General features: G+C 39.0%; 3 protein-coding genes across 6 annotated transcripts in view; 1 reads left to right on the top strand and 2 right to left on the bottom strand.

The window, feature by feature from the left end:
* The window catches only part of LOC127437782 (SH3 and multiple ankyrin repeat domains protein 2-like), a 46629-nt gene extending 34586 nt beyond the window's left edge, over nt 1–12043 (top strand). Inside the window, exons 1-6 of one of the 4 annotated variants that reach the window (XM_051692955.1) lie at nt 44–1587; nt 2792–2851; nt 3126–3250; nt 3548–3659; nt 3972–6339; nt 9196–12043. In XM_051692955.1, coding sequence (XP_051548915.1) covers nt 1533–1587; nt 2792–2851; nt 3126–3250; nt 3548–3659; nt 3972–6339; nt 9196–9733 — 3258 coding nt within the window. In that variant the 5' untranslated portion in view covers nt 44–1532 and the 3' untranslated portion in view covers nt 9734–12043. Of the gene's footprint in view, nt 1–43; nt 1588–2435; nt 3251–3547; nt 3675–3965; nt 6340–9195 lie in introns of those variants that run through there. The other 3 variants (XM_051692957.1, XM_051692954.1, XM_051692956.1) reach the window with 3 other exon arrangements.
* A 683-nt stretch (nt 12044–12726) lies between these two features.
* LOC127437797 (DNA-directed RNA polymerase II subunit RPB3-like) lies at nt 12727–20499 on the bottom strand. Its single transcript, XM_051692985.1, has 9 exons — nt 20077–20499; nt 19718–19767; nt 19519–19587; nt 19362–19414; nt 16729–16857; nt 16581–16632; nt 16308–16476; nt 15347–15424; nt 12727–13035 (listed from the first exon to the last, which is right to left on the bottom strand). Exons 1-9 carry the CDS (start codon nt 20160–20162, stop codon nt 12891–12893), a joined length of 831 nt encoding a protein of 276 aa, XP_051548945.1. The 5' UTR covers nt 20163–20499; the 3' UTR covers nt 12727–12890.
* An 812-nt stretch (nt 20500–21311) lies between these two features.
* Nucleotides 21312–27261, bottom strand: LOC127437793 (ubiquinone biosynthesis protein COQ9-B, mitochondrial-like). Its single transcript, XM_051692976.1, has 9 exons — nt 27146–27261; nt 26261–26480; nt 24388–24523; nt 24163–24305; nt 23214–23298; nt 22920–23024; nt 22646–22801; nt 22496–22549; nt 21312–22297 (listed from the first exon to the last, which is right to left on the bottom strand). Exons 1-9 carry the CDS (start codon nt 27201–27203, stop codon nt 22262–22264), a joined length of 993 nt encoding a protein of 330 aa, XP_051548936.1. The 5' UTR covers nt 27204–27261; the 3' UTR covers nt 21312–22261.
* Nucleotides 27262–27942: the final 681 nt, after the last annotated feature.

Below are 27942 nucleotides of genomic sequence, written 5' to 3'. Positions count from 1 at the left end.
TGAATCTTTCAATTTTCCATAAAAATTTGACGGTTGTGTTTTTCTTACATGTATGCGCCTTTGTTGTATTTTTTTTAAATGTATAGATATTGGTGATTAAATGGACATTGTGTGTCTCAGTACGATAAAATATAGATCTCATGTTGTACCCTCACTAAATAAACCAAAAGCACAGCACTTCCTTCACATTCACTGTTAAAGCATGACACATTTCACCTGAGTGGATCCTTGTTGGATTGTGAAGGATTTATTCTGGTGAAAAGTGATCATGTCTAAATCTATGGTTTGCTGGTTCAAGCTGGTTTAATTATCAGTAATTAAAGAAAGGCTCAGAGGGTAAGCAGTTACAATAATTAATTGTGTTATCAGATATTATAATGGAAATCAAGGGTCTTCAACAGGAGGTCCGTGGTGGTACTGCAGGGGGTCTGAAAATTGGTGAGCCACTATTGGTGGCATTTGTAATAATCACTCACTTGCACAGGAGCGACAGCGAGAGACAGGAGTATGAATTATCGACATGTTGAAGTCCTTCGCATCTGCATGTCAAATCTTAAAGTGTGACCAAACAGCGCTAGACAGCAGAAGCGCGCAGCCCAGACAAACTCTTCACACGACCACTGCTCATCACGAGCCGCTCAAAGCGCGACACACATCAGGTTCAGCAGTGCTGCAGTGGAGGGTCGCGTGAGTAAACGCATCTGCTTTGTGTTGGTTGAGCAGATGACGGCCTGCTTTCAGAACAATACAATACTTGCCTGGTGTAAATAAATAGTTACCGCTGAGATTATCGTGCTGGCATACACGGTCCTTAACTTTCCACACACACAAGACGGTGACTCTCAAATCAACATAATTCAAGGTGCACACTTTTTAGCTTGTCAGGCTGGGAGACCAGCTAAAACCATCCTGACCAGCCAAGACCACCCTGAGCAGCTAAGACCATCCTGACCAGCTAAGACCATCCTGACCAGCTAAGGCCAGCTAAAAAAAGGGTTCAAAACCCCTTTAAAACCAGGCTGACCAGCTATGACCAGGCTGGGCGACCAGCTAAAACCAGCCAACCAGTTTATGCTGGTTTTAGCTGTTCTTTTCATCAGGGCAGCATTTAGTGATTATTTCAATGGCTTTGCAATGTAAACATCATAAAGTATACATACAATAATATGGTAGCCTACCATCCACGTTTTTATAGGCATAAAACACAACACTCGATTTTATACAATATGTAACTGGGGTCCCGGCTCCATCTCTCTACCCACCAAGGGGTCGGCCTGAAAATGGTTGAAGACCCCTGATATATGTGGTTTTATATTGTTTTTTGTCACTTTGATCTATTGGGTGTCAATCTGTCAATTTGTCTCATAGAGTATTATTGAAAAATAACTGCATGAATGTGTTGTTTTTGATAGTTTGGTTTTCGTCTAAAATGGCATTACATTATGCATTGGTCAATGCCATGTAGAGGAATACAGTGTATTCCAAAATTCTCCTCGTCATGTTTTCTGGAAATGATCTCTGAATTTTAATACATGTATAAAGCTGAATTGTTCTTTTATGTTAAAGCCACTTTGAGGAAAAAGAAGGGTGAGTTTAAGTCTAAGAACTGTTTAAATTTGTCTCAACGTAGCATAAGGAGTGATTTTTTTTTTATTTTTTTTTTTGTATGTGTGACCATTACTCAATTTTTAGTGGATTTTGGGCTTGATATGATTCAGTGGAACCTTAATCTGGCAAGAAACTCACAAATAATTTGTATTCTCTCTTAAAAAATCTAAATTTAATGGTAGAATGAAAGACTGCTTACTGTCAAAACAGAAGAAATGTTCTGCAAAATGCTCCATAAGCATTTATCTTTACTTATTGACCACCCTGATCTTCAAAAGTGTAATGTAGGAATATATTATTCAACAGACTGCCCTCTATTAAAAACAGGGATATGCTTGAGAAAACAGGATCAAAGAATTTCCCTGGCTAAAAACAAAATCCACCTTAAGATATAAAACCTTGTTCCTATGGATAAAATGGATCCTGCCCCCATTTCACTCAGTCTGAGAAGATAACATCCTAAAGCTGGGCATTTTAAATATAATTTTCTCATTTAAAGAGCTACTTTTTAGCTATTATCATAGAAGGGACCTCTGCAGCTTGGAATCACTCTGAAACAAGGTGTTGCCATGGAAATAATGCTGCAAATGTTTAATATAGAAACATTCTACCTGCAAAATGTAATGCCATATTTTCAGTGTAAAGCTACTGCTGCTGTTAGCAACGACCAGCATGTGACTGTTACGCAGATATGATGTGACTTCTTTAGACACTACTGAACTCCGTCTTTCAGAACAGTAGTAGGCATCAGTCTAACGTTTACATAATGCTGCTGGCTACATTTTATGTCTGCTGTGTCCTTAAAACAGCCTTTGGAAGTCTTGTTCTCTAAACAGTCATTTTTAAATCCACATATAAGGATTACAAAGAAGACCTGTGTATAAAAACAAAGAAATACTCTTTCCTACTTTCTTCAGTTAATGCAATATAGTTATTTGTTTTCTAAATATAGAACGGACAACAAACTCTATATTAATACAATGTTCCCCATTTTTTTCTGCCAAAATCAGTTTTTTTCTCAAGAGATATGAGTGTTTACAGTATGTCCATATAATGTGGAATAGAGAGGTGTAAGTGTTTGATTGAATGTGAATGTGTGTGTGTTCCTTACTAGATTCAGTCTTGATTACTTTTTTGCTAGGAAACCAGACACTGAATTTCCCTTTCCTCCATTTCTGTGTAGATGATCAGCTTTCAGATAATGAGGGTCTAAAGAAGAGGATTGTATTTCAAGTCACACTAAGTAATCATCCCATGCATGGGAGCTGTCTAAAACAATGCTAGCATGTTGCGCAGTGGCCGTTGAAAAAAGTGCTAAGATTTCTCCAACGGAACCTGGAAGCGCTTGCACGGCTTTGACCTTGACCATTGTCGTTGTACCTATTTCTGTCGCCTCTCTTGCTCGGTTCAGATCCTCGGCCTGAGGATTTTTTCAGAGGACATTAGCAATATTTGATACTGAGCTTTTTTAAAATGTAGCTTCTTGCTTTCTAATTTGAAATACCGTTGTCTTGCAGATAAAGTGGATGAGGTTGTGCCGCCTCAGAAACCCATATGGGACAACTCAAATGCAGATGTAAGGGTGGCGGCAGTCAAACCACGCCCGACTAGCAAATGTTTCGCAGTCAACCCTGAAATGAATGTAAGCTTGCCTTGCTGTTTCGCACCTAATGCCCCAGAGCATTCTCTGGGGCAATGTTGAGAACTGTATTTTGGCCTGACTGTAATAACCTCTTTTCGCAAGTCTAAAAAAAGCTAATATTGTTTTTTATGCTTAAATTAGAACCGTAGCTCTTTACAAGGTTGTGAGTATATTCACTGCTTAACATTGTTATTTTATGATAAGCCTATTTAATGTATTTAAACTGTTTACACACTTCAAAAGTGCTGCATTTTGCCTATCCTTGTTATAATGTCAGCCTTATTCTGTCTTTTTCAGTCTCTCTGCAATAGTCAGGATACAGCTGTAGACTCGCTACCACAGCCAGTGAGTCCTAGAGGCCCCTACCTGGGTGTGCCAAAAGGAACCATACGAAGACAAACATCTATAGGTATGTGGTTGTTTAAATTGTTTTATTGTTAAAAATAATTCTTTATTTATTTTTCACTTTGAAAAAAAAAATCACAGCAATCTTTTACATTTCTGTAAATTGTACAAGTATTTATTTTCCCTACACTCAGTGGTCAACCCGCTTTTGCAGGAGGCTTGTTCTCTATTATGAGGGCTTCAATGCATATTTTGTCTAAATAGTTGTTTTGTGGCTCCTTATGTATTGTTTCTGGCTGGTGATTGCAACCTGAAGGTTGTTGTTTTGTTTGTTTTTCATGGGTTTTTTTTTTTTTCATGTTTTATTTCTTTACAGGTGTAACTGAAGAAGAGAAGCAGTTCCTCACTCCTCCAATGTTGAAATTTACTAGAAGCCTTTCAATGCCTGACACATCAGAAGATATTCCACCCCCACCAGCCATCTCCCCTCCATCTCCACCTCATAATAATGTTCCTGTCCAAGCCGGTCGAGGCTATGGCACAATCAGGTCAGGTTTTACCTCCCAGAGTCCAAATGCAAACAGCACAGCCCCAGACAGAGGTGAAGGTCCTGGGTGGAGAGATCAGGGCATGTATTATCGAGACAGCCCTGAGAAATATGATTCTGAGGGGTACAATCACAGCCCAACGGCCCAGCAGAGCCTTCATATGCGCCGTGCCCAGATCCCTGAGAATCCTTACTCAGATGTGGGTAAGATGGGACAAGCTGGACTTTTTGTTCCCAACAAACCTGCCAGAAGAAAGGGCATGCTTGTGAAGCAGTCCAATGTGGAGGACAGTCCTGAGAAAACTTGTTCTATCCCAATTCCAACCATAATAATCAAAGAGCCATCGACCAGCAGCAGTGGCAAGAGCAGCCAGGGAAGCAGTATGGAAATCGAGACGACAACACCAGACCACCCTGGGCAGCTACGTCCTGAAGATGGCCTAAATTCAGGCAGCCCCTTTGCAGCTGCCATTGCCGGAGCAGTCAGAGACAGGGAGAAGAGGCTTGATGTGCATCGGAACTCTCCATCTTTTAAGTCCACAGATGCAGGTGATGAGGACGTGGCACCAACACCAGCCCCACGTCTCCGACACTCAAAGTCTATCGATGAAGGTATGTTTAGTAGTGATGAGCGGTTGCGTAGGCTTATGGCACCTCCCTCATCACTGCTTAGCATTCCTAGAGGTGGTGGCAACGTGACAGACTTCAACAGCCCTGAGCCCACCATGGTACGGGAACTGTTGAATACACGTACAGGACACAGCCCAATTAGCTTGCCTGCTCATAAGACCTACAGCTCAGGGGGCGGGAATTATGTTCATCCGGTTACAGGCAAGCCACTAGACCCCAATTCACCATTAGCTTTAGCATTAGCAGCCCGTGACAGAGCCATGAGGGAGCAATCACAACCTCTTCCACTAAAGAGTGACCCATCCAAACTTGATCTTAATAAACCGCTTTTCATTGATACTAAGCTTCGACCAAATGTGGAAGTTGGCTTTTCGAGTACCGCCACAATGGGTCGTCCCCGTGGAGGCCTGCGGCGGCAGATGACGGAGTCCAAATATGAGACCGAATCCAAGTATCAGCTCGATTTAGGCAAGCCAGAGAAGAGGCCTGAGGAGAAGAAGAACATGCTCATTGACATCGTGGACACCTCACAGCAGAAGTCAGCTGGTCTGCTGATGGTACACACCACAGATGGGGCAAAATCAGAGGATAACAGCTTGTCAGAGGGTGACAGGAATGATGCAGTGAGTCCCGACAACACCCCCGGGGAGCTTCGGGACCCCAACCAGCCAGCTCCCAACAACCCCCCGACTCCCAAACCACTATCAGCTGCTCCACACGGCAAGACCATCATAACTGTTAGCTCGGTGGACGAGCCTGTCAAGCTGCCCTTCGGCATCCCTCCACCACCCTTAGCCTCTGTCGACATTGATGAAGAGTTTGTGTTCGCTGAACCTTTGCCACCCCCACTGGAGTTTGCCAACAGTTTTGACATTCCTGAGGACCAAGCGGGAACTATAGCTGAGCTGCTGAAACAGAAAACAAATGGTACAAAAGGGCCTTCTCTTGCTCCCTACTACCCCCCTTTATGTAGTGGAAATTCTGAAATGAAAAGACCAACGGTTCTCACAAACTGCACGCCTCCCAGCTTCCCTCCAGGGCCGCTAGAGCCCTTTGAACAAATCACTGACTCAGGCATTGAGGTAGACAGCCGGAGCAGTGGTGACCCCCAACTGGAGACCACGAGCACGATCTCCACTGTGTCCAGTATCTCTACCTTGTCTTCTGAAGGTGGTGAGACCCTGGACACTTGCACTGTCTATGCAGATGGACAAGCCTTTTTGGTGGACAGGTCTCAAATTCTGTCCAAGCCAAAACCGAAACCTGCCATCAAGAGCAATGCACTTTACAAGGACCCTTTGCCTGAGGAGAATGTGAGCTCTTTCAGAATCCCCTCTACGGTCCCACCTATGCTCCCTGGAAGTATTCCACCTGAGCCTTTGAAAACCCCAACGCAAAGGACCTCAAAGCTTTGGGGCGACCCTCTGGAGATGAAAGGCCCCGAAGCCAAGCCCCATGGAATGAGTGAGCTGAATTCAGTCCTGCACTATGTGAACAAGGACAAAGCACCAAAGCCAGGGGAAGCATTAGACTCTCCAACGGGATCCAGGACTCACTTCGGAACGAGGTATGCCCTCATTTCCTTACTGTTTCACAGGCATACATTTAGGCGCTTAGATTATTGTGTGTGCTCTGCCAGAGAACGAAAGTGTTGCCTAGCAACCTGATAATGAGAACAGCCTTGAGGATGAGATGAGCAGCGTCAGTGTGATGATGAGCACAGACCATACCACAGAAGGGGGAAATGTGTGCATGTGTGTGTTGTTACAACATGGTCGATTTGTTACTTAGTTATCACATCACCCGAAAACCTCCCACAAGACATCTCCAGATTCTCTTAAGCAATATCATAAATGCCTATTATATTACATTTAGGGTAATAAGGAGTTCCGATTGTCAGAGAATGTGTCATATTTATTTAGGAAACCATCAGGAACTTGTTTGTGTATGTGCAAGTGATGACTATGCCGATATCCGGCTGTCACACTGTACAGGCAGTGGTTTGCCATCCCCACTAAGTCCCAAGTCTCATTCATTATTGAATGATGTTGTTATTTACAGACCAGAGAACTGACCCTAGAATGCTCTGGTAGCCCAGGGAGAGCATTATATATAGTACAAACTGCCACTGTATATTTCTTTACTATCAAAAGAAGTATATTTGTTGTATGGATGAATGGTGGCATGTTTGTTAGTGGTTATCATTGAACCAACCCATTTTTATCTTAAGATATGGGCTGGAAATGTAACTAAAAGAAATAGTTCACCCAAAAATGAAAATTCTGTCATCATGTACTCATTCTCATGTTTTCTATGACTTTCTGTCTAACATGGAACCTTTCTCTAAGAAAGAAAGCGATATGAGTTTGGAACAACATGATTCTTAATAAGTTGGTTTGTATGCGATGACACAATTTTTATTTTTGGGTGAACTGTTCCTTTAAGCACTACATACTCATATTTTGTATTGTTCGTTGTATCATTTTGGAGTAGTGTTGTGTCAAAGGCTCTTGTGTCAAAGTGTCTCTTTTGTTTTATTTGCTGTGCACCATTAGATGCAAATTTTGGAGTTTACTTGGCTAAATTTAGGCCAACATACCTTGTTTATAAAGAGATCTGTAACCTGGGGGAAGGACAATACATTGCCAGATTCTCACATCCACTGGCTTCTTAAAGCTGACCCACCTACAGTGTGCACATACTTGTGATACACTTTGGTCTTTTAAAAAATAGAAATTATATAATAAAACCTAATCAACTGGGTTCAAGTTTTATTTAAGTTTTTAGGGTTTGAAAAATAGGAAGCCACAAATGTGCAATGAAAAAAGTTGTAGTATAAAATGTATAGAAACTAGAGGTAGACCGATATATCGGTTTTACTGATTAATCGGTGCAGATAGTTGCTTTTTGGAACTTTTGTTATCAGCAAAAAACTATGCCGATAGTTGTTTTGTCATTTCAAAATAAGAGTCCCCAGTGTGTTTTGGGCTTGTTCTTTATATACTTAAAAGTCCCACGTTATGCACCAAATCTTCATTTTTTCTGGTTGTTTTTGGAATTTTGGTTGAACAATAAACAGCATCTGGTATTTTATTCATTTAGAACTCTTTGTCTGTGCCCGGCTTAGCCAGGAATAAATAAGACGTTTTTTGACATTCTACAAATCAATTTTAAAAACTATCGGCCGATTAATCGGTTATCAGCCTTTCCCACCACCTTATTATCGGTATGTGCAAAATCTACTATTGGTCGACCTCTAATAGAAGCAATGTATTAAAGGAATATTCCAGGTTCAATACAAGTTAAGCTCAATTGACAGCATTTGTGGCATTATGTTGATTACCGCAAAATGTGATTTCGACTTGTCCCTCCTTTTTTTTTTTAAAAGGCAAAAAGCAAAATCGAGGTTACAGTGAGGCACTTACAATGGAAGTGAATGGGACCAATATTTGGAGGGTTTCAAGGCAAAAATGTGAAGCTTATAATTTTATAAAAGCACTTAAATTAATTCTTCTGTTAAAACTCATGTATCAGTTGAGCTGTAAAGTTGTTTAAATCATAATTTTTACAGTTGTTTTAGAGTTTGTTGACATTACATCATCATGGCCACCATTAAATACCATAAAATGGCATTGTGTATCATATTTGATACACACGGCATTATAGGGTAAATATAGAATTCTGTAAAAGGCTTGTTTCTTTTACAAAGAAGTGTTTCTCACCAGTTTTGTGTTCTTTTGATTAGTGGTGCTTGCTAAGGCAAGCATCACTGTTACAATTGCACATACCTTTAAACATAAATATCACATTCCATTATGTAACTTGTCCCGCACCATTTCCCACACTTGTCCACCAAACACTTTTGATTTTGATCACCTAGGAACCACCCATAACACCCTAGCAACCTTATAGCAACAAGCTAATGTAAATGAAAATGTAAAAATCTAGTTACTTTCACATTCTCCCTTGAAGGGAGTCAAAAAAAAAAAAAAAAAAAAAAAATATATATATATATATATATATATATATATATATATATATATATATATATATATATATATATATATATATATTCATAATTTACTCACCCTCATGTTGTAAATGTTGTGATAACAGATCATGTTGTTCCAAACCTGGATGGCTTTTTTCTTTTGTGGAACACAAGAAAATGTTTGGAAGAATGTTATGTTCTATACAATGAAAGTGAAAGGTGATTGAGGCTGTCATTGTGTCTCACATCTCCTTTTGTGTTTTATGGAAGAAAGAAAATCATACAGGTTTGGAACAACATAACCTGTCATCATTTTCAACATGAGGGTGAGCAAATGATCACAGAATTATATTTTCTGGGTGAACTATTCCTTTAAGTCTCATGTGTTTTCTTTTCAAGGTATCCCTCACTTTCATCCCTCTCTCTTTGCAGAAATCAGGATGGTGTATCCCTCATCTCAGGTACACAGCAGAACACCACCGTTACCTTCACTGCCCAGCCTGGCCCCAATGTGCCTGCCCCATCACCGTGCCGTCAGGCCGAGAGCCTGCCCCCCCACCACCGCGCCCCAAGCCCTATAATGTCCCCTCCAGACTCTGGCCTCAGTTGTGCCTCTTCTCTCCCAACCTCAGCCACTTCCCCCACTATGACAGACGTCTTCGGTCTGCCCACTCCGCCCCTCAGCCTGGGCACAGGGTGTAGCCGCTCCCCTTCCCCCCTCACCCTCATCCAGGCCGCATCAAGCAAGCCCTTCGCCACCAAACCTGTCCTTATGTGGAGCAAGCAGGACGTGGCCGATTGGCTCGAGAGCTTGAACCTGGGTGAGCACAGGGATGCCTTTATGGACAACGACATCGAGGGCAGCCACTTGCCTAACCTGCAAAAAGAGGATCTGATCGACTTGGGCGTGACCCGTGTGGGTCACCGAATGAACATCGAGCGGGCACTGAAAGTACTCTTGGACAGATGAGACTGGGCGAGACGTCCTCACCGGGACTTGACGCGTCTTGTTCATAAGCTTTGTTTCCTTCTTCCCTTATTTTGGTTTAAAACTTTGTTGTCCTATCATGCTTTCGGTGGATTTTAGGGACTCTCTCATCCTGAAGAAACTCCAGTTTTGACAAACCATTCGAAATATCCGTGCAAGCACAAGCGGTTCCCTATAATTCTGTTCCAAGAGCTCCAGCACCAGAGAGAACATTGAAGCCAACACACTGTATGGAGTCTACAAACCTGAGCTGACTTATTTGGCTTTTAAGGACTTTGGCCTCCTTTGAATGCACTGAAACCAGCAGAGCTGGGGATCTATTTTCTATCTTTGCTAAGACAATTCTACAGAGAATATTTCTTCAGGAAAAAGGGAACCTTTGTCTATGTATCAGCTGCCTATAAAATATCTTGCTTTTTTCTCCTACTACACCTTTGACCAAGAGGTACACTAATCTCTAAGATGGGTGGACATAAAGTCATGTCCCTCAGTTCATTCTCTTACAGTCCTAGAATGGGCGTGGTCACTTGAAACAGAGGTCAATTCTCCCTACGTGTGAACAAACGTAACAGTAGCAAGCAGCAGGTCTCTCCACCATCTTAATCTTTTGCGTCTTTGAATACGCTAACATTGGGTGTTTGTCTGAATGATCAAAATTCTCTTGGGTCTTTTTGAATTGTGATTTACTCTTAGGTGTCTTCCATATGGTAAGGAGGTCTATGGCATTCCCACCAACATTTTATTTGAACCTTCGATCAACACTAGGTTGCTCTGTAGCTCAGTGTTGCCAACACTCTGTGTTGCCAACTATTTTCCAGCTGTTTTCACTAGAACTAAAAAATGGGTCTTTGCAGGAACACATAAAGTTGTTGATGTATACTGAAATATGGAGATTTGGTGAACATAAATGATGTGAATTAAAACGATTATTTAACATCTTTGAGTTGACTGCTGACACAATCACTCTGTAAAAGGGCCAGTATGTATGTTTTTTACTTTAAATATGTCCGACTCTTAATAATTTAACTACTGTTGTTTTTTTCCCTAATGATAATTCACTAGATCACTTGGATGGTGGATGGTAAAAATAAGGTCCAGAACGATATAGGAAACCTCCTTGATCTATACATATCAATGTCGTCAATTGTAAATGGTACAGGATATGACTTCATATCTGTTAATTGTTGAGGAGTAGGCTACTTTTATTTTTGTTTGACATTTGATTTGGGTGAAAATTCATTTTATTGTTTTATTTTTATTATTATTATTATTAATTCTTTTTTATAACTTTTCTTTACTGCTTCAACCTTTAGCAGTTTTTAAGTGTCCACAATCTAAACATTAATTTTCCTGATTAATAGCACACAGCTTCAAATCAAAGTGCTTTTTCTTTTCATTTATTTCATGCAAAACTTTTGATAGCACCACCTCCACAGGGCCTTGGCACGACAAATGGGGAAACTTTAGATTTTGCTGTCATATTTAGTTTTTTATTTGATCTAAACATGTAACTGTGATGTGAGCCTATCCATGTTACAGTCTGACACACCACAACATCTCTTGGTTAGTTGTGATTTTATTGTCATTTAGACACTTGTCTCTCAGTCAGTTTTTAAAGATTTTATTCAATTTTATTGGACTATAAATGCCATATTAATAACCCCACAGCCATTTCTGTTTAAATATTCCATAACTACACAGACATGGGATAAGATTAATATTAAAATAGTTGTATGGTTGAAACATTCTTTTACCACACACAAAGAGACCATGAGCCAGCATTATACAATGTCACCAGTACTAAGTTTGAAACACTGTGGGTAATTTCAGAACTGAGGGAAAAGTAATAGATGTTGAGAGTGCCTGTGAATAAAATAAAGGTATGATGACCGTTTAAAGTATGCAGTGAAGAGATTAAGAAATAAAAATTATATATGTATGCTCATCTCTTGACCTTAGAGGAGCTAGAGTTATCATCTCTATATATCTTATTTTAGGAAACAGCACAGTATTTTAAAGATTTATAGAAATATTTATGAAATTTTTATGACATTTAACTCTGATATGTGGTGTGCCAAAAATCTATGTGGTATCAGTTAAGAAGCAATACACAAACTTATAAAGAACACTGTTTGGGTTTTCTTTGCGAGTATTCCACAGTACAGTATATAATATTATGAAATGCAATTTACATATACATAGGTCTCAATGAATTAGAAGATATGAAAATGAGATAATGGCTGTCTCCTGCTTCTTTTAGATTATGTAATTAAAGAAAGAAGTTAAAATGTAGATTTGTGTGGTGTGTATGTTTGACGAAACAAAAACGAGCACATATTTTTAGGCCACTTAATGTACGATATCTGAAAACATTTCCAACTTGGTGTATGGACAAATGACACTATATTTCTGGCAGCACTGAACCGTAAGATTCCAATTTGAAGTGAAAAATAATTTTATATGAAGACAGTTTCCAGAAGGATTTCCCAGTTTATTCTTCATGGTTGTTTCTCACACACCTATTGTGAGGAATGCATTCACTTGATCTATGTTGCTGCAATTTTGTGCTAAAACAGAACTCATGATTAAAATCTTTTGTGACTGCACTTTCCTCAAAATCATCAACACTTGTGTATGGAAAAACCAAAATTTACAGGAAGAAATAAATACGATTGCACAATTTGTTGTCGTACTCATGTAGCTCTTGTTCCTTCCATGTGTTTTGTTTACATAGTTTGTCTTTGCTTGGCTTTATGTCAATTTGTTACATATCCATTACAGGGCTTGTTTTGCTTGAAATAAATTTTCCCATATCAGCATGCTTTTCGATGCTCTCTGATATTCATATAAACTGTCTTACCATGATCATATATTAATCAAGAGAATGACCTCTTCATATAACAATTAAACAACCCTGCCCTCTGGTGTTCATGTGATGATTAATCTGCATTGTGTCATTGACGTAACAAGACTGGTTTCACAAAAATGTTTTACATTTATTATCCATAGAATTGTCCACCCTTCATAGGATGGTTTCATCAAAGGAAAAACATAACAACTGAAACAATATATATCCCCACAAATTCCTCTTTAATCTAAACTTAAAAAAAGCAGTATAATACATTTTGCCAACTGAACTTCAGTTTATGGTGAGCACATCACTCTGAATTTCATGGCTGAGCTGTGTTTGCAGATCACTCAGTTTCTTCTTTAGCACGGCAAAAGCTGACATGACGATAGTCTCCGGCCGGAGTGAACCACAGGACTCCACATTATAATAGAACCTGGATGACGACAACACAACATTACACTAGTAGTTCATGTGGTTCTCTGTGATGAGATGTTTTTCAAAAGACAAAAATAAACTTCCATACTGTGTGTGTATATATATATATACACACTATATTGCCAAAAGTATTCATTCACCTGCTTTTAGACGCATATGAATTTAAGTGACATCCCATTCTTAATCCATAGGGTTTAATATGACGTCGGCCCACCCTTTGCAGCTATAACAGCTTCAACTCTTCTGGGAAGGCTTTCCACAAGGTTTAGGAGTGTGTTTATGGGAATTTTTGACCATTCTTCCAGAAGCGCATTTGTGAGGTCAGACACTGATGTTGGACAAGAAGGCCTGGCTCGCAGTCTTCTCTCTAATTCATCCCAAAGGTGCTCTATCTGGTTGAGGTCAGGACTCTGTGCAGGCCAGTCAAGTTCTTCCACACCAAACTCGCTCATCCATGTCTTTATGGACCTTGCTTTGTGCATTGGTGCGCAGTCATGTTGGAACAGGAAGGGGCCATCCTCAAACTGTTCCCACAAAGTTGGGAGCATGGAATTGTCCAAAATCTCTTGGTATGCTGAAGCATTCAGATTTCCTTTCACTGGAACTAAGGGGCCAAGCCCAGCTCCTGAAAAACAACCCCACACCATAATCCCCCCTCCACCAAACTTCACAGTTGGCACAATGCAGTCAGACAAGTACCGTTCTCCTGGCAACCGCCAAACCCAGACTCGTCCATCAGATTGCCAGATGGAGAAGCGTGATTCGTCACTCCAGAGAACGCGTCTCCACTGCTCTAGAGTCCAGTGGCGGCGTGCTTTACACCACTGCATCCGACGCTTTGCATTGCACTTGGTGATGTATGGCTTGGATGCTGCTGCTCGGCCATGGAAACCCATTCCATGAAGCTCTCTACGCACTGTTCTTGAGCTAATCTGAAGGCCACATGAACTTTGGAGGTCTGTAGCGATTGACTCTGCAGAAAGTTGGCGACCTCTGCGCACTATGTGCCTCAGCATCCGCTGACCCCGCTCTGTCATTTTACGTGGCCTACCACTTCATGGCTGAGTTGCTGTCATTCCCAATCGCTTCCACTTTGTTATAATACCACTGACAGTTGACTGTGGAATATTTAGTAGTGAGGAAATTTCACGACTGGACTTGTTGCACAGGTGGCATCCTATCACGGTACCACGCTGGAATTCACTGAGCTCCTGAGAGCGGCCCATTCTTTCACAAATGTTTGTAGAAGCAGTCTGCATGCCTAGGTGCTTCATTTTATACACCTGTGGCCATGGAAGTGATTGGAACACCTGAATTCAATTATTTGGATGGGAGAGCGAATACTTTTGGCAATATAGCGTATATACATTTATTATACATACACACACACACACACACAATGATCGGCCACAACATTAAAACCAGCTGCCTAATATTGTGTAGGTCCCCCTCGTGCTACCATAACAGCTCCAACCCGCTGTTCTTCTCACCACAATTGTAAAGAGTGGTTATCTGAGTTACCGTAGACTTTGTCAGTTCTAACCAGTCTGGCCATTCTCTGTTGACCTCTTTCATCAACAAGGCATTTCCCTCTGCAGAACTACATCACTGGATGTTTTTTGGTTTCTGGCACCATTCGGAGTAAATTCTAGAGATTGTTGTGCGTGAAAATACCAGGAGATCAGCAGTTACAGAAATACTCAAACCAGCCCGTCTGGCACCAACAATCATCCATGCAATTATCTAATCAGCCAATCGTGTGGCAGCAGTGCAGTGCATAAAATCATGCAGATACAGGTCAGGGGCTTCAGTTAATGTTCACATCAACCATCAGAATGGGGAAAAAAATTTGATCACAGTGATTTCGACCATGGCATGATTGTTGGTGCCAGATGAGCTGGTTTGAGTATTTCTGTAACTGCTCCTGTGATTTTCACACACACAACAGTCTCTAGAATTTACCCAGAATGGTACCAAAAACAAAAAACATCCAGTGAGTGGCAGTTCTGCGGATGGAAACGCCTTGTTGATGAAAGAGGTCAACAGAGAATGGCCAGACTGGTCTACGGTAGTCTACGGTAACTCAGATAACCACTCTGTACAATTGTGGTGAGAAGAATAGCATCTCAGTATTCTATTCTGAGATGCAGGTTGGCGCTGTTTTGGCAGCACAAGGGGGATCTACACAATATTAGGCAGGTGGTTTTAATGTTGTGGCTGATCGGTATATATATATATATATATATATATATATATATATATATATACACACACTCACACACATGTAAATATTACAATACGTCTCTTACTTCTCTGGCTTGCCGTTGGGATCATATACAGCTTCAAACCTATCTTCCTCTTCAATCTCTGTATATTCACTTTTAGGCCTTCAAATTGAGCAAAGGTACAAAATTATACATATGGTACAAAATTGTATAAGGTAATTCACAATACTATTTTTTTTAACAGTCACATGACAAAAGCAGTTCAGTGTGCTGTATAAGTCAAAATTGTGTAATGGTACAAAAGACAAAAATGGAAAAAAGTTTGAAAAAGTGTGCACATTAGGGCACCTTTGGCTTGCTATTTTCAATGTATTACAATTTTGGACACTGTAAAGCTTGCATACCATTTATATACAGTACTGTGCAAAAGTCTTAGGTGCATTATATTTTTCACGAAAACATGCGTCTTAAAATGGTTATTTTATATATTCTGCATTTAGTTTATCAGTAGGAAATATCAATTTTAGGTTTCAACATTGCCTTTGCAAATAGAACTGAACTGAAGAAGAACAAGAAGTCCTACAACAGATGTTATGGCCCCCACAGAGCCCGGATCGCAACATCATTGAGTCAGTCTGGGATTACATGAAGAGACTGAAACAACTGAGACAGCCAAATAGATAGAAGAACTGTGGCAAGTTCTCCAAGCAGCTTGGAACATCCTATCTGCCAACAACCAAGAAAAACTGTCCAGGTGAACCTAGGAGAACCAGTGCTTTATTAAAGGCAAAGGCTGTCACACCAAATATTGATTTAGCTCTTGTTTATGTTGACTGGACTTTGTATGACGTTAATTGATAAATGAAAACTCTTTATGGCATTATTTTAGAAGACATCCTCATTATGCAAATTTTTTTTTACAAGTGCCTAAAACTTTTGCATAGTACTGTATATACACATGGATATTATGCAAATTTGTTATTGGGATGAAGCAATACTCGTATAAATTCATAACATCATCAAAAGAAGCCATAAAGGATCATACCATTCCTGTGGAATGGGGTACACAGTGTGTCTCAGTGCATTGTCTGGGTCATACTCAAAGGCCACCCCCGCAGTAGGGTTCCACTTGGCGTGTTCCTTGCCGAAACCCTTTTTAGCATACGCTCTTAGACGCAACTCTTGGCCCTTTCGCAGTTTCACCAGCAGGATGTCTGTGAGACACAAACACATACAATGAGGACATCATATGTGTAATATGGCCAAATAAGAAAACAGTGATGACATGCTGAATATTGTATATTAGAATTAGACCTACCATCTTGCTCTACGTAGTCATTGGGATCGTTGTCTCGACTTCTGGATGTTACCTGAGGAACAAAACACAACACATTAGAATTTGCACTGCACTGTAAAAATGATTAAAGACATATCTATAAGAGTTATTGTGCAAAGAATAAACGCACAGGGATGACTCTAGGGTTATTGGAAAGGAGATCTCGAGAGGTCACGTGTCGTGTCTGATCCTCTGTACATCTGACATCTAACGTGAGTTCAACCGAACATTCCGGACAGAAATCATCACATGTGCAGTCCTAACAGGAAACAGAAGCAAGCAAATGAGATACCTTGCAGGGCTCTTAGAGCCCCATATTTTTATAAATCGGATGCAGAGTCTGGTGTAATAAATAGGGCTGGGTATCACCAACATCCTCACGATGCAATACATCTATCACGATTCAATACATTGTGATACATCACAAACTAAAAAAATATATATATTTTTAAAAAAAAAGGAAAATGCAGGTTGTCCTACTGACAAAATTTTATTATTGTGATCTACACAACAAAATTGTTTCTCTTCTAAATTAGTTTTCTTTGCTTTCGACAAATATAATTCTCTAAAATGTGCACTCTAATAGGTTACATTATGTAGGGTGAAAGTGAACCAATCAAGAATGTTCAACAACATAGGCAAGAGGATTTGTAGTTCCCATCATGCTTTGCATGGGACTAGATGTGGAGTTAAAAATTTAAAGGGATAGTTCACCCGCAAATAAAAATTCTCTCTAAATTCTTTACTCACCCTCATGCCATCCCAGATGTGTATGGCTTTCTTTCTTCTGCTGAACACATACAAAGATTTTTAGAAAAATATCTCAGCTCTGTAGGTCCATACAATGCAAGTGAATGGTGATCAGGCATTTGTAGCTCCAAAAATCACATAAAGGAAACATAAGACTCCAGTGGTTAAATCTATGCCTTCAGAAGCGATATAAAAGGTGTGGGTGAGAAACAGAGCAAAATGCAAGTCCTTTTTTTACTCTAAGTCTACACTTTCCCTTTTACATCTGAAAGTCACATGTGGTGCCTGTTTAGTTTCAATTTCTCATCTGAAAGAGAAAGTTTAAATGGAGATTTAGTTAAAAATGACTTGTATATTGTTCTGTTTCTCACCCACACATATCATATCACTTCTGAAGATATGGATTTAACAGATCGAGTCGTATGGATTACTTTTATGTGGTATTTGGAGCTACAAAGATCTGATCACCATCAACTTGCATTGTATGTACTTACAGAGCAGAGATATTTTTCTAAACATCTTCATTTGTGTTCTGCCGAAGAAAGTAAGTCATATATATCTGGGGTGGCATGAGGGTGAGTAAATGATAAGAGAATTTTCATTTTTGGGTGAACTATCCCTTTAAAATTCATTGTTATTTGTGCACTTTTGAGAAAGATGAGAAAAAGGGGGAGACTTAGTGTTTAAAGTTTTATTTTGGAATTTAAAACCGATTCGGTTACATTGGGTCATTGTGGTGAAGAGTGAAGCTTTTGCTTAGGTTGAGGATGGGTACACAAAGAACATGCAGTATGTTGCTTTCATCAAAGAGCAATTACTACTTAGCATTTAGCATGCTTATGTATGCTATTGCTAGCTAAAAGTAGCTAACTAGCATAACCGCATAACATATATTAGTAATGTTACACAAAAATATTATGTAAAACTGAAGAAATTAATCATGTTGGGGACACATTAAAAAATAAATAAATAAATAAACCACTTTGAAGTTACTTAATTGGGTAATTCAAAAATAACTTTATTCCATTATGTTGAAATTACGTGAACAATGAAATTTTCTGGCAAAGAATTAATGAGCTAAACCAAGAGGAAAAAATATGTTGATGTAACTTTGTGTGACCTTGCATCCTCCTACATGGTTTTGTCTTCGCTGTACGCTATGTATAATTTAATTTCATTTAAACTGACTGATCTCAGTTCAGGACACTGTGCTGTCATTAAAGGATTAAAATGTATACAGAGTCATGTGACAAAACAACAGGGCACCGATCTCAGTGGAGTATGTCTTTGGAGAAACGCCAACAAAACTACATCTGGTAAGAAACCTAAATCACGTATCAATAATTAAGGAAACCTGTATGAGTCAAAAGAGTAACATCTCTAGTTTCATCTCAACAGCTTTGGCAGTCATGGTACAATGTTTATCAGTATTTAGATTCAGAATTTATGATTATAATGTATAATTTTATTTTAAAATGGTCGGCCTAGATTGGGCGATGCTGGCCATTACAAAATTCATTATGCTAATTTCTGATTGGTAAAATGCTTCAGGATTTGCTATCACTTCAGTGTAAGTAGAAAAAACAAGTAGAAAAAAAAGCATTGTAACATAAAAGTCAAATCATTTGTATTTGTGCTTTTCCCAATACACAAAATGGATTGTTCCAAAGCAGCTTTACAAAAAAAATTAAAAAAATTAAAAAAACACATGAATAACCACCACTCCAGGAAACAAATTGATTTAAAAAAAATCTGACTTTCTATAGCTTTGCATTATTTAAAATTTCACAATTTAGGCCCACTCTCCACATAAGTGGACATCCATTTTTAGGAAAACAATTTGGTCTTCAAATTCTTTGAATTTTATTATTTTTTTTTTTTTTTTGCATGTTTATTAGGCGCTACTAGTTACAAATGAAAAAGAGAAATGGAAAATACACACAGCAGTCACACTCTGGAGTATTGTGATATATTATTGTATCGGCACACACCTAGTTTCGATGCAGTACTTACCCTTGAGTACTGCATCTTGTCGACAATATCATCACTTGTAAGTGGAATCAACCCTATAAAAAGATATTATAAATCAAACTTAATACTAAACGCAGTGCAATATAATGAAATAGAAAAAGCCCAAATGAAGAGAGTAACTTGATGAGAAAATACGCACCCACTCTGTGAGCAATAAACTCATCATGGAGCACAGAAGAGTTGGCATCAATCTGAACCCAATCTATAGCTGGCAGGTAATGCACATTGTATCGGTTTATGAGAAAGATGGCAGATAAAGTGCACGATCAAAACAAGAATTGAATGCATTTAATCAAAAACACTCTGTAAGCATAAGACTGAGATGTCTTGAATCTTACCGATGGTTGGAACCTCTGACATGAACACACGTCGAATAGAGTTTGCCACACTGTAACAACCAATACAGCAAAAAAATCAAATACAAAATAATAAAAAAAATATTAAAGAACACAACAAACATATATGTAATACTATTAGATGATAAACATTATCAATAGCAATATGTAGCAATATACAATTATCGTATAGTGATATCAGATGATATGGTACAACATGAATATTTTACTGCATAAGGGTAATTATAACAAGATATGGATTAAAACACAATCAACGTTTGTTGTATATAATAATTAAACACCACGCTTGCTTCTAATAAACACTAAAATGATCATTTGCGCCTCTATCTCACATCACTCACGCGAGATCGGTGTTCTCGATCACAAACTTCACATTCTCGTCTGATAGCTCTGTGATTTTCACTGTAGGCTGGTTGGCATACGGCATAGTGTAAATCACCCTCACGAGTATATAGACGGTAATAAACAAAGTATTCACAGGGTTGGTAAGTTATTCAGTGCAGCGGTGTGCCCCTGTTCTGCACAAAACAAACGACAGCGCTCAATCTGCTAGCATCCGTCTAAACTACTATTTCCGGTTGAAAGTCCATCTAGAATAAAAGTCCAGTCTCTTCTCTTGAAGTGGGACAAAATAGCGCCAGATTCCAAACTTCGACATGCACTGTACACGGTGTAATATACACCGATCAGCCACAACATTAAAAGCACCTGCCTAATATTGTGTAGATCCCCCTCGTGCCGCCAAAACAGCACCAACATTCTGAGATACTATTCTTCTCACAAAAAAAATCTCACAATTGTACTGAGCGGTTATCGGAGTTACCGTATACTTTGTTAGAATGAACAAGTCTAGCCATTCTCTGTTGACCTCTCTCATCAACAATACTCAAACCAGCCCATCTGGCACCAACAATCATCCATGCGATTATCCAATCAGCCAATCGTGTGGCAGCAGTGCAGTGTATAAAATCATGCAGATACAGGTCAGGAGCTTCAGTAATGTTCACATCAACCATCAGAATGGGGGATAAAATTTGATCTCAGTGATTTGGACCGTGGCATGATTGTTGGTGCCAGATGGGCTGGTTTGAGTATTTCTATAACTGCTGATCTCCTGGGATTTTCACGCACAACAATCTCTAGAATTTACTCCGAATGGTGCCAAAAACAAAAAACATCCAGTGATGTAGTTCTGCAGACGGAAATGCCTTGTTGATGAAAGAGGTCAACAGAGAATGGCCAGACTTGTTCGTTCTAACAAAGTCTATGGTAACTCAGATAACCGCTCTGTACAATTGGGGTGAGAAGAATATCATCTCAGAATGGCACTGTTTTGAAGGCACGAGGGGGACCTACACAATATTAGGCAACTGGTTTTAATATTGTGGCTGACTGGTGTGTGTAAAATATATATAAATATATATTCATTTTCTCACTGGTCCAGTTTAAATATGTAAATTACTACTTATTGTTAAATGCTAACAAATCATTACAACCATACAAAATTAATAAAACAAATTATTTAATACATTTATGAATTACTGTAAAATCACAATTTAAAATGATTTCCAGAAGCTTTGTCATTTTGTTTTGATTTTATTTATTGATTGGTTAATTAAAATGGTGGCTACTACCACCAACAAAAAAGTATTAAAGTATTTGGACATGGTACCATGGTAGTACCATAGTACTGTTTAAAGTACTTTGGAGAACTATGTAAATACCATGTTACATGAATATGGTAACCAAGGTAAAATAGTATATATATATATATATATATATATATATATATATATATATATATCTCAAAGCACTGTGGTGTTATCATCTGATACCATCACTGTATCATGGTACCTCCACAGCACTTTTTAGTAAGGGATCATTGTTTTATTGAAGTAGAAATAACTCTAGTAACTAATGACCTTTCAACAGAAACTATTATTACCATTTTTAATTATGGGAATCTGCACAGTTATGGCACAGCTGACCCATTTAAAAGTGCCAAGAATGTGAAAATGGGAACACTTTACAATAAGGTTCCATTTGTTAATATTAGTTAACAACATTTAACTTGAACAATTAACAATACCTTTTACAGCATTTAATAATCTTGGCTAAATTGCGCATATGGTGTTAATTTCACCATATACTAAAACATTTTTAAAATCAAAGTTAGTGTTTGTTAACATTAGTTAATGCACCAAGAACTAACAATGAAAAATTGTACTTCTATTAACTAACATTAACAAAAGATTAATATATGCTGAAAAAAAATTATTGTACATTGTTAGTTCATGATACCTAATGCATTAACTAATGTTAACTAATGGAACCTTGTCGTAAAGTGTTACCTTGATAACAGATCAAACCATGCATTTGAACACAACCTCTGCCATTGTGATCATTTCATTCCGTTTTATTGGTCTAGAGCTGTTGAGTGAGGTGTCAGATATTTGTGCTGCTTGGCCAAGGTGTCAATGAGTAGTAGATGAGACGTAAGGAAGACAGGAGCAGAGACAAACGGATTCATCTTCTCTGGTTCATCCCCGTTAGGTTCTTCAGCTGTAGGAGAGAGAAAAAAAGACTGCATACAAAAACATGCTACAACACATTTTACTACATGCAAATGTGTTTAATATTCTTGCAACAACCTCAAACACTTGGAATTATGTAATTCAACAACCATAATTCAATGACTATAAGATTAAGATTGAGCAAATTTATGGTTGAAAGAATCTGCATGAACACAGTGTATTTTACCGTAATTGCAGCTCCCATGAATCCTTGAACCACAGCTTCTCCTGTGGCTTGCACCTAAACCACAGACTGAATGTTAGTGACTTTACATAGTAATTTAATTTTCCAAAAGAAAGCTTCTCATTTGTAATGGAAAACAAGAACACTATACACCTGTTTAGCAGCATTGGCTATGTTAACTACATCTTCTATACGGTTATTGAGAAAGGCCCAGGTGTCCTCAAAGTCAGGAGATGAGTCCTGCACCATCACCAGCTCTGTGGTGTTATAGATCCCAGTCAGTGCCGCCCGGCGGGTGTACCAGTTCACCTAAAAGACATACAGAAGCTCGGTCAAATACAGGGGGATGAGATGATCACTGAGGGGTGGGGGTAAAAGGGTGAAAGAGAGGAGGAGATGGGGGTTTTGGATTAGAGGAGCCACTCACGTCTGTTGAGCGATCGCCTGCGTAGTACCAGATGTCATCCACCATTGTTGACAGGTGCTTCAGGCTGTCGGGGATATTGTGGGGTAGGAGGAGGATGCTCATAGCCTACAAAGTCAAAAAAGATACAAAAACTCAGGGCATTCATCATTTTCAATAAATCTATTTAAATATAATGTATGTGTGTAAAAGGACGTTTAAAGCTGGAAAATGATATGTATAGCATTGTGATTTGGTTACAGATAAAAGTCAGGTTTAATTATTGGGAAACCAGTTTTTATACAAAGTGGCTGATACCTGAGGCCATGTGTCAATGTAAGGAATCAACATCCGCAACCTCGTCTCCACCGCGTCTCTCAGAAATTGTGCCGTTTTCTTTGGCCTAACAGAAAACAAATAAATACAAAATATATTAGTGTTCACATCCTCATCCGCCATAATTAGCCTTTTATTTCTAATTTAATCTTTATTATGTTGGACAGATTAGTATGGAGCTATATGTTTTTTGGAGCTTCAAAATTTTATCACTCATTCGCTTGCATTGTCTGGACCAAAAGAGCTGAGAAATTCTTCTAAAAATCTTCATTTGAGTTCAGCAGATGAAAAAGTCAAACCCATCAAGGATGGCATGAGGGTGAGAAAATGATGAGAGAATTTTCATTTTTGGGTGAACTATCCCTTTAAATACTTGAGTCATTTTTCTAGCTCCATACTAATCAGTCCAACACAATGAAAATAAAATTAGAAAATTAGAAATAAAAGGCTAATTACGGCAGATGAGGATGCGATCAATATATTAGTGATATATTTCACTTAAATCGTGTAATTCCTTATAGTGTGAACAGTATATTATAGTTTAAAAATATACAAAATAGCACAAAATTATAAAATCGTCCATAATATTGGTTACCCATAACCATAACATATACAGTAAAATAATATATATACATATATATATATATATATATATATATATATATATATATATATAATTTTTTTACAAAAAATAAATACTAATATTACACAATAAAACAACCTATAATAATAAAACATATATACTTTTATTTAAAATAATAAAATAATATAAAAAATAATCACATTGGTATCTGCAAACCTTTTTTTAAAAAATGGTTTCTTGACTAATTTTGCCCAAAAAAGTTTAAAGTGTTAAATGTAATGAAAATGAGTGTGGCTATAGACATAAGTCAACAGAAATGTAGCTAATTATATATCAATTATAACTCACTCTGCCTGGCCAAGTTGTACTTGATTATGTTGCTCTGCGAGTATCTCCGTGAGATGAGCGTTACATTGCACAATGAAATGTAAGGCCAAGTCTCCGGCTCCATTGTTGAACATCCCAGTGGAGGCTGCTGACAGGCCAAGAGTCTGAATGACAACGTATAACAACATTTTAATATTTACACGTGTCAAATGCTTGAAAATGTAGGTCTTGCTTCAGGAAACAAACCTCTGCTGCAGCTGCAATGGCCTCCACAGTCCAGCCATGCTGTGGAACGAACTCCAGTGCTGCCGTCAGGATCCGAGCTTGGAGCTGCTCCTCTGTCTCGTAGTCCTCACCGTGTTCACCACTCTGGTCTTGATAACTGACAAAGACGACAAAGAATATGCTAAAATGTACAGTGCATCCGGAAAGTATTCACAGCGCTTCACTTTTTCCACATTTTGTTATGTTACAGCCTTATTCCAAAATGGATTAAATTCATTATTTTCCTCAAAATTCTACAAACAATACCCCATAATGACAACGTGAAAGAAGTTTGTTTGAAATCTTTGCAAATTTATTAAAAATAAAAAATGAAAAAAAATCACATGTACATAAGTATTCACAGCCTTTGCCATGACACTCAAAATTGAGCTCAGGTGCATCCTGTTTCCACTGATCATCCTTGAGACGTTTCTACAACTTGATTGGAGTCCACCTGTGGTAAATTCAGTTGATTGGACATGATTTGGAAAGGCACACACCTGTCTATATAAGGTCCCACAGTTAACAGTGCATGTCAGAGCACAAACCAAGCCATGAAGTCCAAGGAATTGTTTGTAGACCTCCGAGACAGGATTGTATTGAGGCACAGATCTGGGGAAGGGTACAGAAAAATTTCAGCAGCATTGAAGGTCCCAATGAGCACAGTGGCCTCCATCATCTGTAAATGGAAGAAGTTTGGAACCACCAGGACTCTTCCTAGAGCTGGCCGCCTGGCCAAACTGAGCGATCTGGGGAGAAGGGCCTTAGTCAGGGAGGTGACCAAGAACTTGATGGTCACTCTGACAGAGCTCCAGCGTTTCTCTGTGGAGAGAGGAGAACCTTCCAGAAGAACAACCATCTCTGCAACACTCCACCAATCAGGCCTGTATGGTAGAGTGGCCAGACGGAAGCCACTCCTCAGTAAAAGGCACATAACAGCCCGCCTGGAGTTTGCCAAAAGGCACCTGAAGGACTCTCAGACCATGAGAAACAAAGATTGAACTCTTTGGCCTGAATGGCAAGTGTCATGTCTGGAGGAAACCAGGCACCGCTCATCACCTGGCCAATACCATCCCTACAGTGAAGAATGGTGGTGGCAGCATCATGCTGTGGGGATGTTTTTCAGTGGCAGGATCTGGGAGACTAGTCAGGATCGAGGGAAAGATGAATGCAGCAATGTACAGAGACATCCTTGATGAAAACCTGCTACAGAGCGCTCTGGACCTTAGACTGGGGCGACGGTTCATCTTCCAACAGGACAACGACCCTAAGCACACAGCCAAGATAACAAAGGAGTGGCTACGGGACAACTCTGTGAATGTGCTTGAGTGGCCCAGCCAGAGCCCAGACTTTAACCCGATTGAACATCTCTGGAGAGATCTGAAAATGGCTGTGCACCAACACTCCCCATCCAACCTGATGGAGCTTGAGAGGTCCTGCAAAGAAGAATGGGAGAAACTGCCCAAAAATACATGTGCCAAGCTTGTAGCATCATACTCAAAAAGACTTGAGGCTGTAATTGGTGCCAAAGGTGCTTCAACAAAGTATTGAGCAAAGGCTGTGAATACTTATGTATGTGGGTTTTTTTTTTTTTTTTTTCGTTTTTTATTTTTAATAAATTTGCAAAGATTTCAAACAAACTTTTCACATTGTCATTATGGGGTATTGTTTGTAGAATTGAGGAAAATAATGAATTCAATCCGTTTTGGAATAAGGCTGTAACATAACAAAATGTGGAAAAAGTGAAGCGCTGTGAATACTTCCCGGATGCACTGTAACTTTGATATCTAAAACCACATGTGTTCCTCTTGAAACTAGTGAGAAATCTACAGGTCTGGAAGAGTGGGGCTCAAACCTGGTGTTTGGCTGTGCGTTGTCCTGCCCAGCAGCTGCATCATTTGATTCTCCTTGTGCAGAAGTGGATGAGCGCTCTCCAGCTGTGTGGACCTCATGGTAGGATGGTGGTGGTACAGATGTGTCACTTTTCCGGTCATCAGCAACCTGTAACAGGGCGGCACGATGGAATCCACGTCTCACATTGTTACACTGGGGACTGAGTTTGGCTTGAACTGCAACTGAACATAATGACCATGCAACAAAAAGTTAAAGCTTCCTCAACTCCATCATGAAGTCATTAAACACACCTGAGAGAAATAAGTACACAGCAAAAATACAAAGTTAGTACATGGAACTTTCAGATTGTTGTTGATTATATAACTTATGTGTCAGATTCAGTACTATGGCAGTGAAAGAGAAACATTAGTTTTAAACAGCTCATTAATTAGAAATTTCGCACGCAATTATTTTCTGTTTTGCAAAGGAGGAAATGTGCTTTGAAAATAACTTGCTGCAATGAAATGCAATTGCATCTACGTGCAAAAATACATGCACGCCGTCTGTGCATAACCAGCATGTTTTGTCACATGTTGATGTTCACCTTAATTAATGCCTCTGCAGTCAGGCTGAATCACATTATGTTTATAAAGTAGGGATTGGCATATGCACATAGTTTACACAAGCAATCCTGCCCTTCATGATCACCTTGCCCGAGTCGCCCAGCTGACTGTCATGTACGGACTGTTATATTTGCCATAATTGCAAGCATGCAGAAATGTTTACATGATAAAAACATCCCCGACAGCTGTCACATATGTAAACAGACTCAGTCAGCTTTAGGAGATGAGAAAAGGGAACTAAAACGCAAACCACACCAGACACCTTCTCACTTTCCTCCGCTTACCACTGCTAAGACCCCGCAAGGCCCTTCCAGCTCTCAGTCCTCTTATCAGCGCCGCCATTACCACCGACAGCAGACAAGCGCTGCAACAAACAAGTTAACGCAAATGATTGCATGACACCGTAACTATTCTGATGAGACATACAGTTTAGTTCCTCAAGGGGGCGCTTGGTGGCTCAAAAAGCCGACTGTTCCATTGAGCTGCATTCAAATTTAAGGACGTTTTTTGTTTCAGTGGAGACATACTTTCTTTAAAACGTATAATATTTAAATCTATTAATAACTAAAATATTTTATATGATAGAAAACTATAAATACCGGTATTTCTCCCCAGCAATCTTTATAAAATTGTTAAATAAAATTACCCTGGTAGCACGTTCATCACCCAGACCTCTATTTAATGTGTGCATTTGCATCTGGAAGACGTATATATTAGGTTGTTTGTTTATGATTTAGAATCAGATCTTTTAAGGATGTTTAGCAGATGTTAATTAGAATATTATGCTTTCCGGATGAAATGCTCTTAAACAGACATCTCAGAGATGTACAGTATGCGTGCTATAATCTCAAAGGACTGGAGAAAAGTGACAGCAGCTTGAACAGCAGTTTACACCTGCATGATGATACTCAGGGTTGAGAGGATTACTTTTGAAATGTATTCCACTACAGATTACAGAATACATGTAATTAACGTATTCCGTTAGATTACTCATGGTCAGTAACGTATTCTAAATACTTTGGATTACATCTTCAGCACTGGTAGATTTTTTTCACTTGTTTTAACTATAAAAACTCTGCCA

The sequence above is a fragment of the Myxocyprinus asiaticus genome, chromosome 48 (genome assembly GCF_019703515.2).
Source record: "Myxocyprinus asiaticus isolate MX2 ecotype Aquarium Trade chromosome 48, UBuf_Myxa_2, whole genome shotgun sequence".
Taxonomy (NCBI): Eukaryota; Metazoa; Chordata; class Actinopteri; order Cypriniformes; family Catostomidae; genus Myxocyprinus; species Myxocyprinus asiaticus.
The sequence above is the reverse complement of the archived record's forward strand: the minus strand, read 5'-3'. Positions and strand labels throughout refer to the sequence as shown.

What these genes read in the sequence shown, in the direction of transcription:
- LOC127437797 (XM_051692985.1), bottom strand. Translation starts at nt 20,162, where the DNA reads ATGCCGTATGCCAACCAGCCTACAGTGAAAATCACAGAGCTATCAGAC. An exon ending in TGACTACGTAGAGCAAGATG is followed by an intron (nt 16,477 to 16,580) that starts GTAGGTCTAATT and finishes TGTGTCTCACAG; the next exon opens with ACATCCTGCTGGTGAAACTG. An exon ending in CCCAACGGCAAGCCAGAGAA is followed by an intron (nt 13,036 to 15,346) that starts GTAAGAGACGTA and finishes GTCGTCATCCAG; the next exon opens with GTTCTATTATAATGTGGAGT.
- LOC127437793 (XM_051692976.1), bottom strand. Translation starts at nt 27,203, where the DNA reads ATGGCGGCGCTGATAAGAGGACTGAGAGCTGGAAGGGCCTTGCGGGGT. An exon ending in ACATTGACACATGGCCTCAG is followed by an intron (nt 23,025 to 23,213) that starts GTATCAGCCACT and finishes TTGACTTTGTAG; the next exon opens with GCTATGAGCATCCTCCTCCT. An exon ending in CAGGCGATCGCTCAACAGAC is followed by an intron (nt 22,802 to 22,919) that starts GTGAGTGGCTCC and finishes TATGTCTTTTAG; the next exon opens with GTGAACTGGTACACCCGCCG.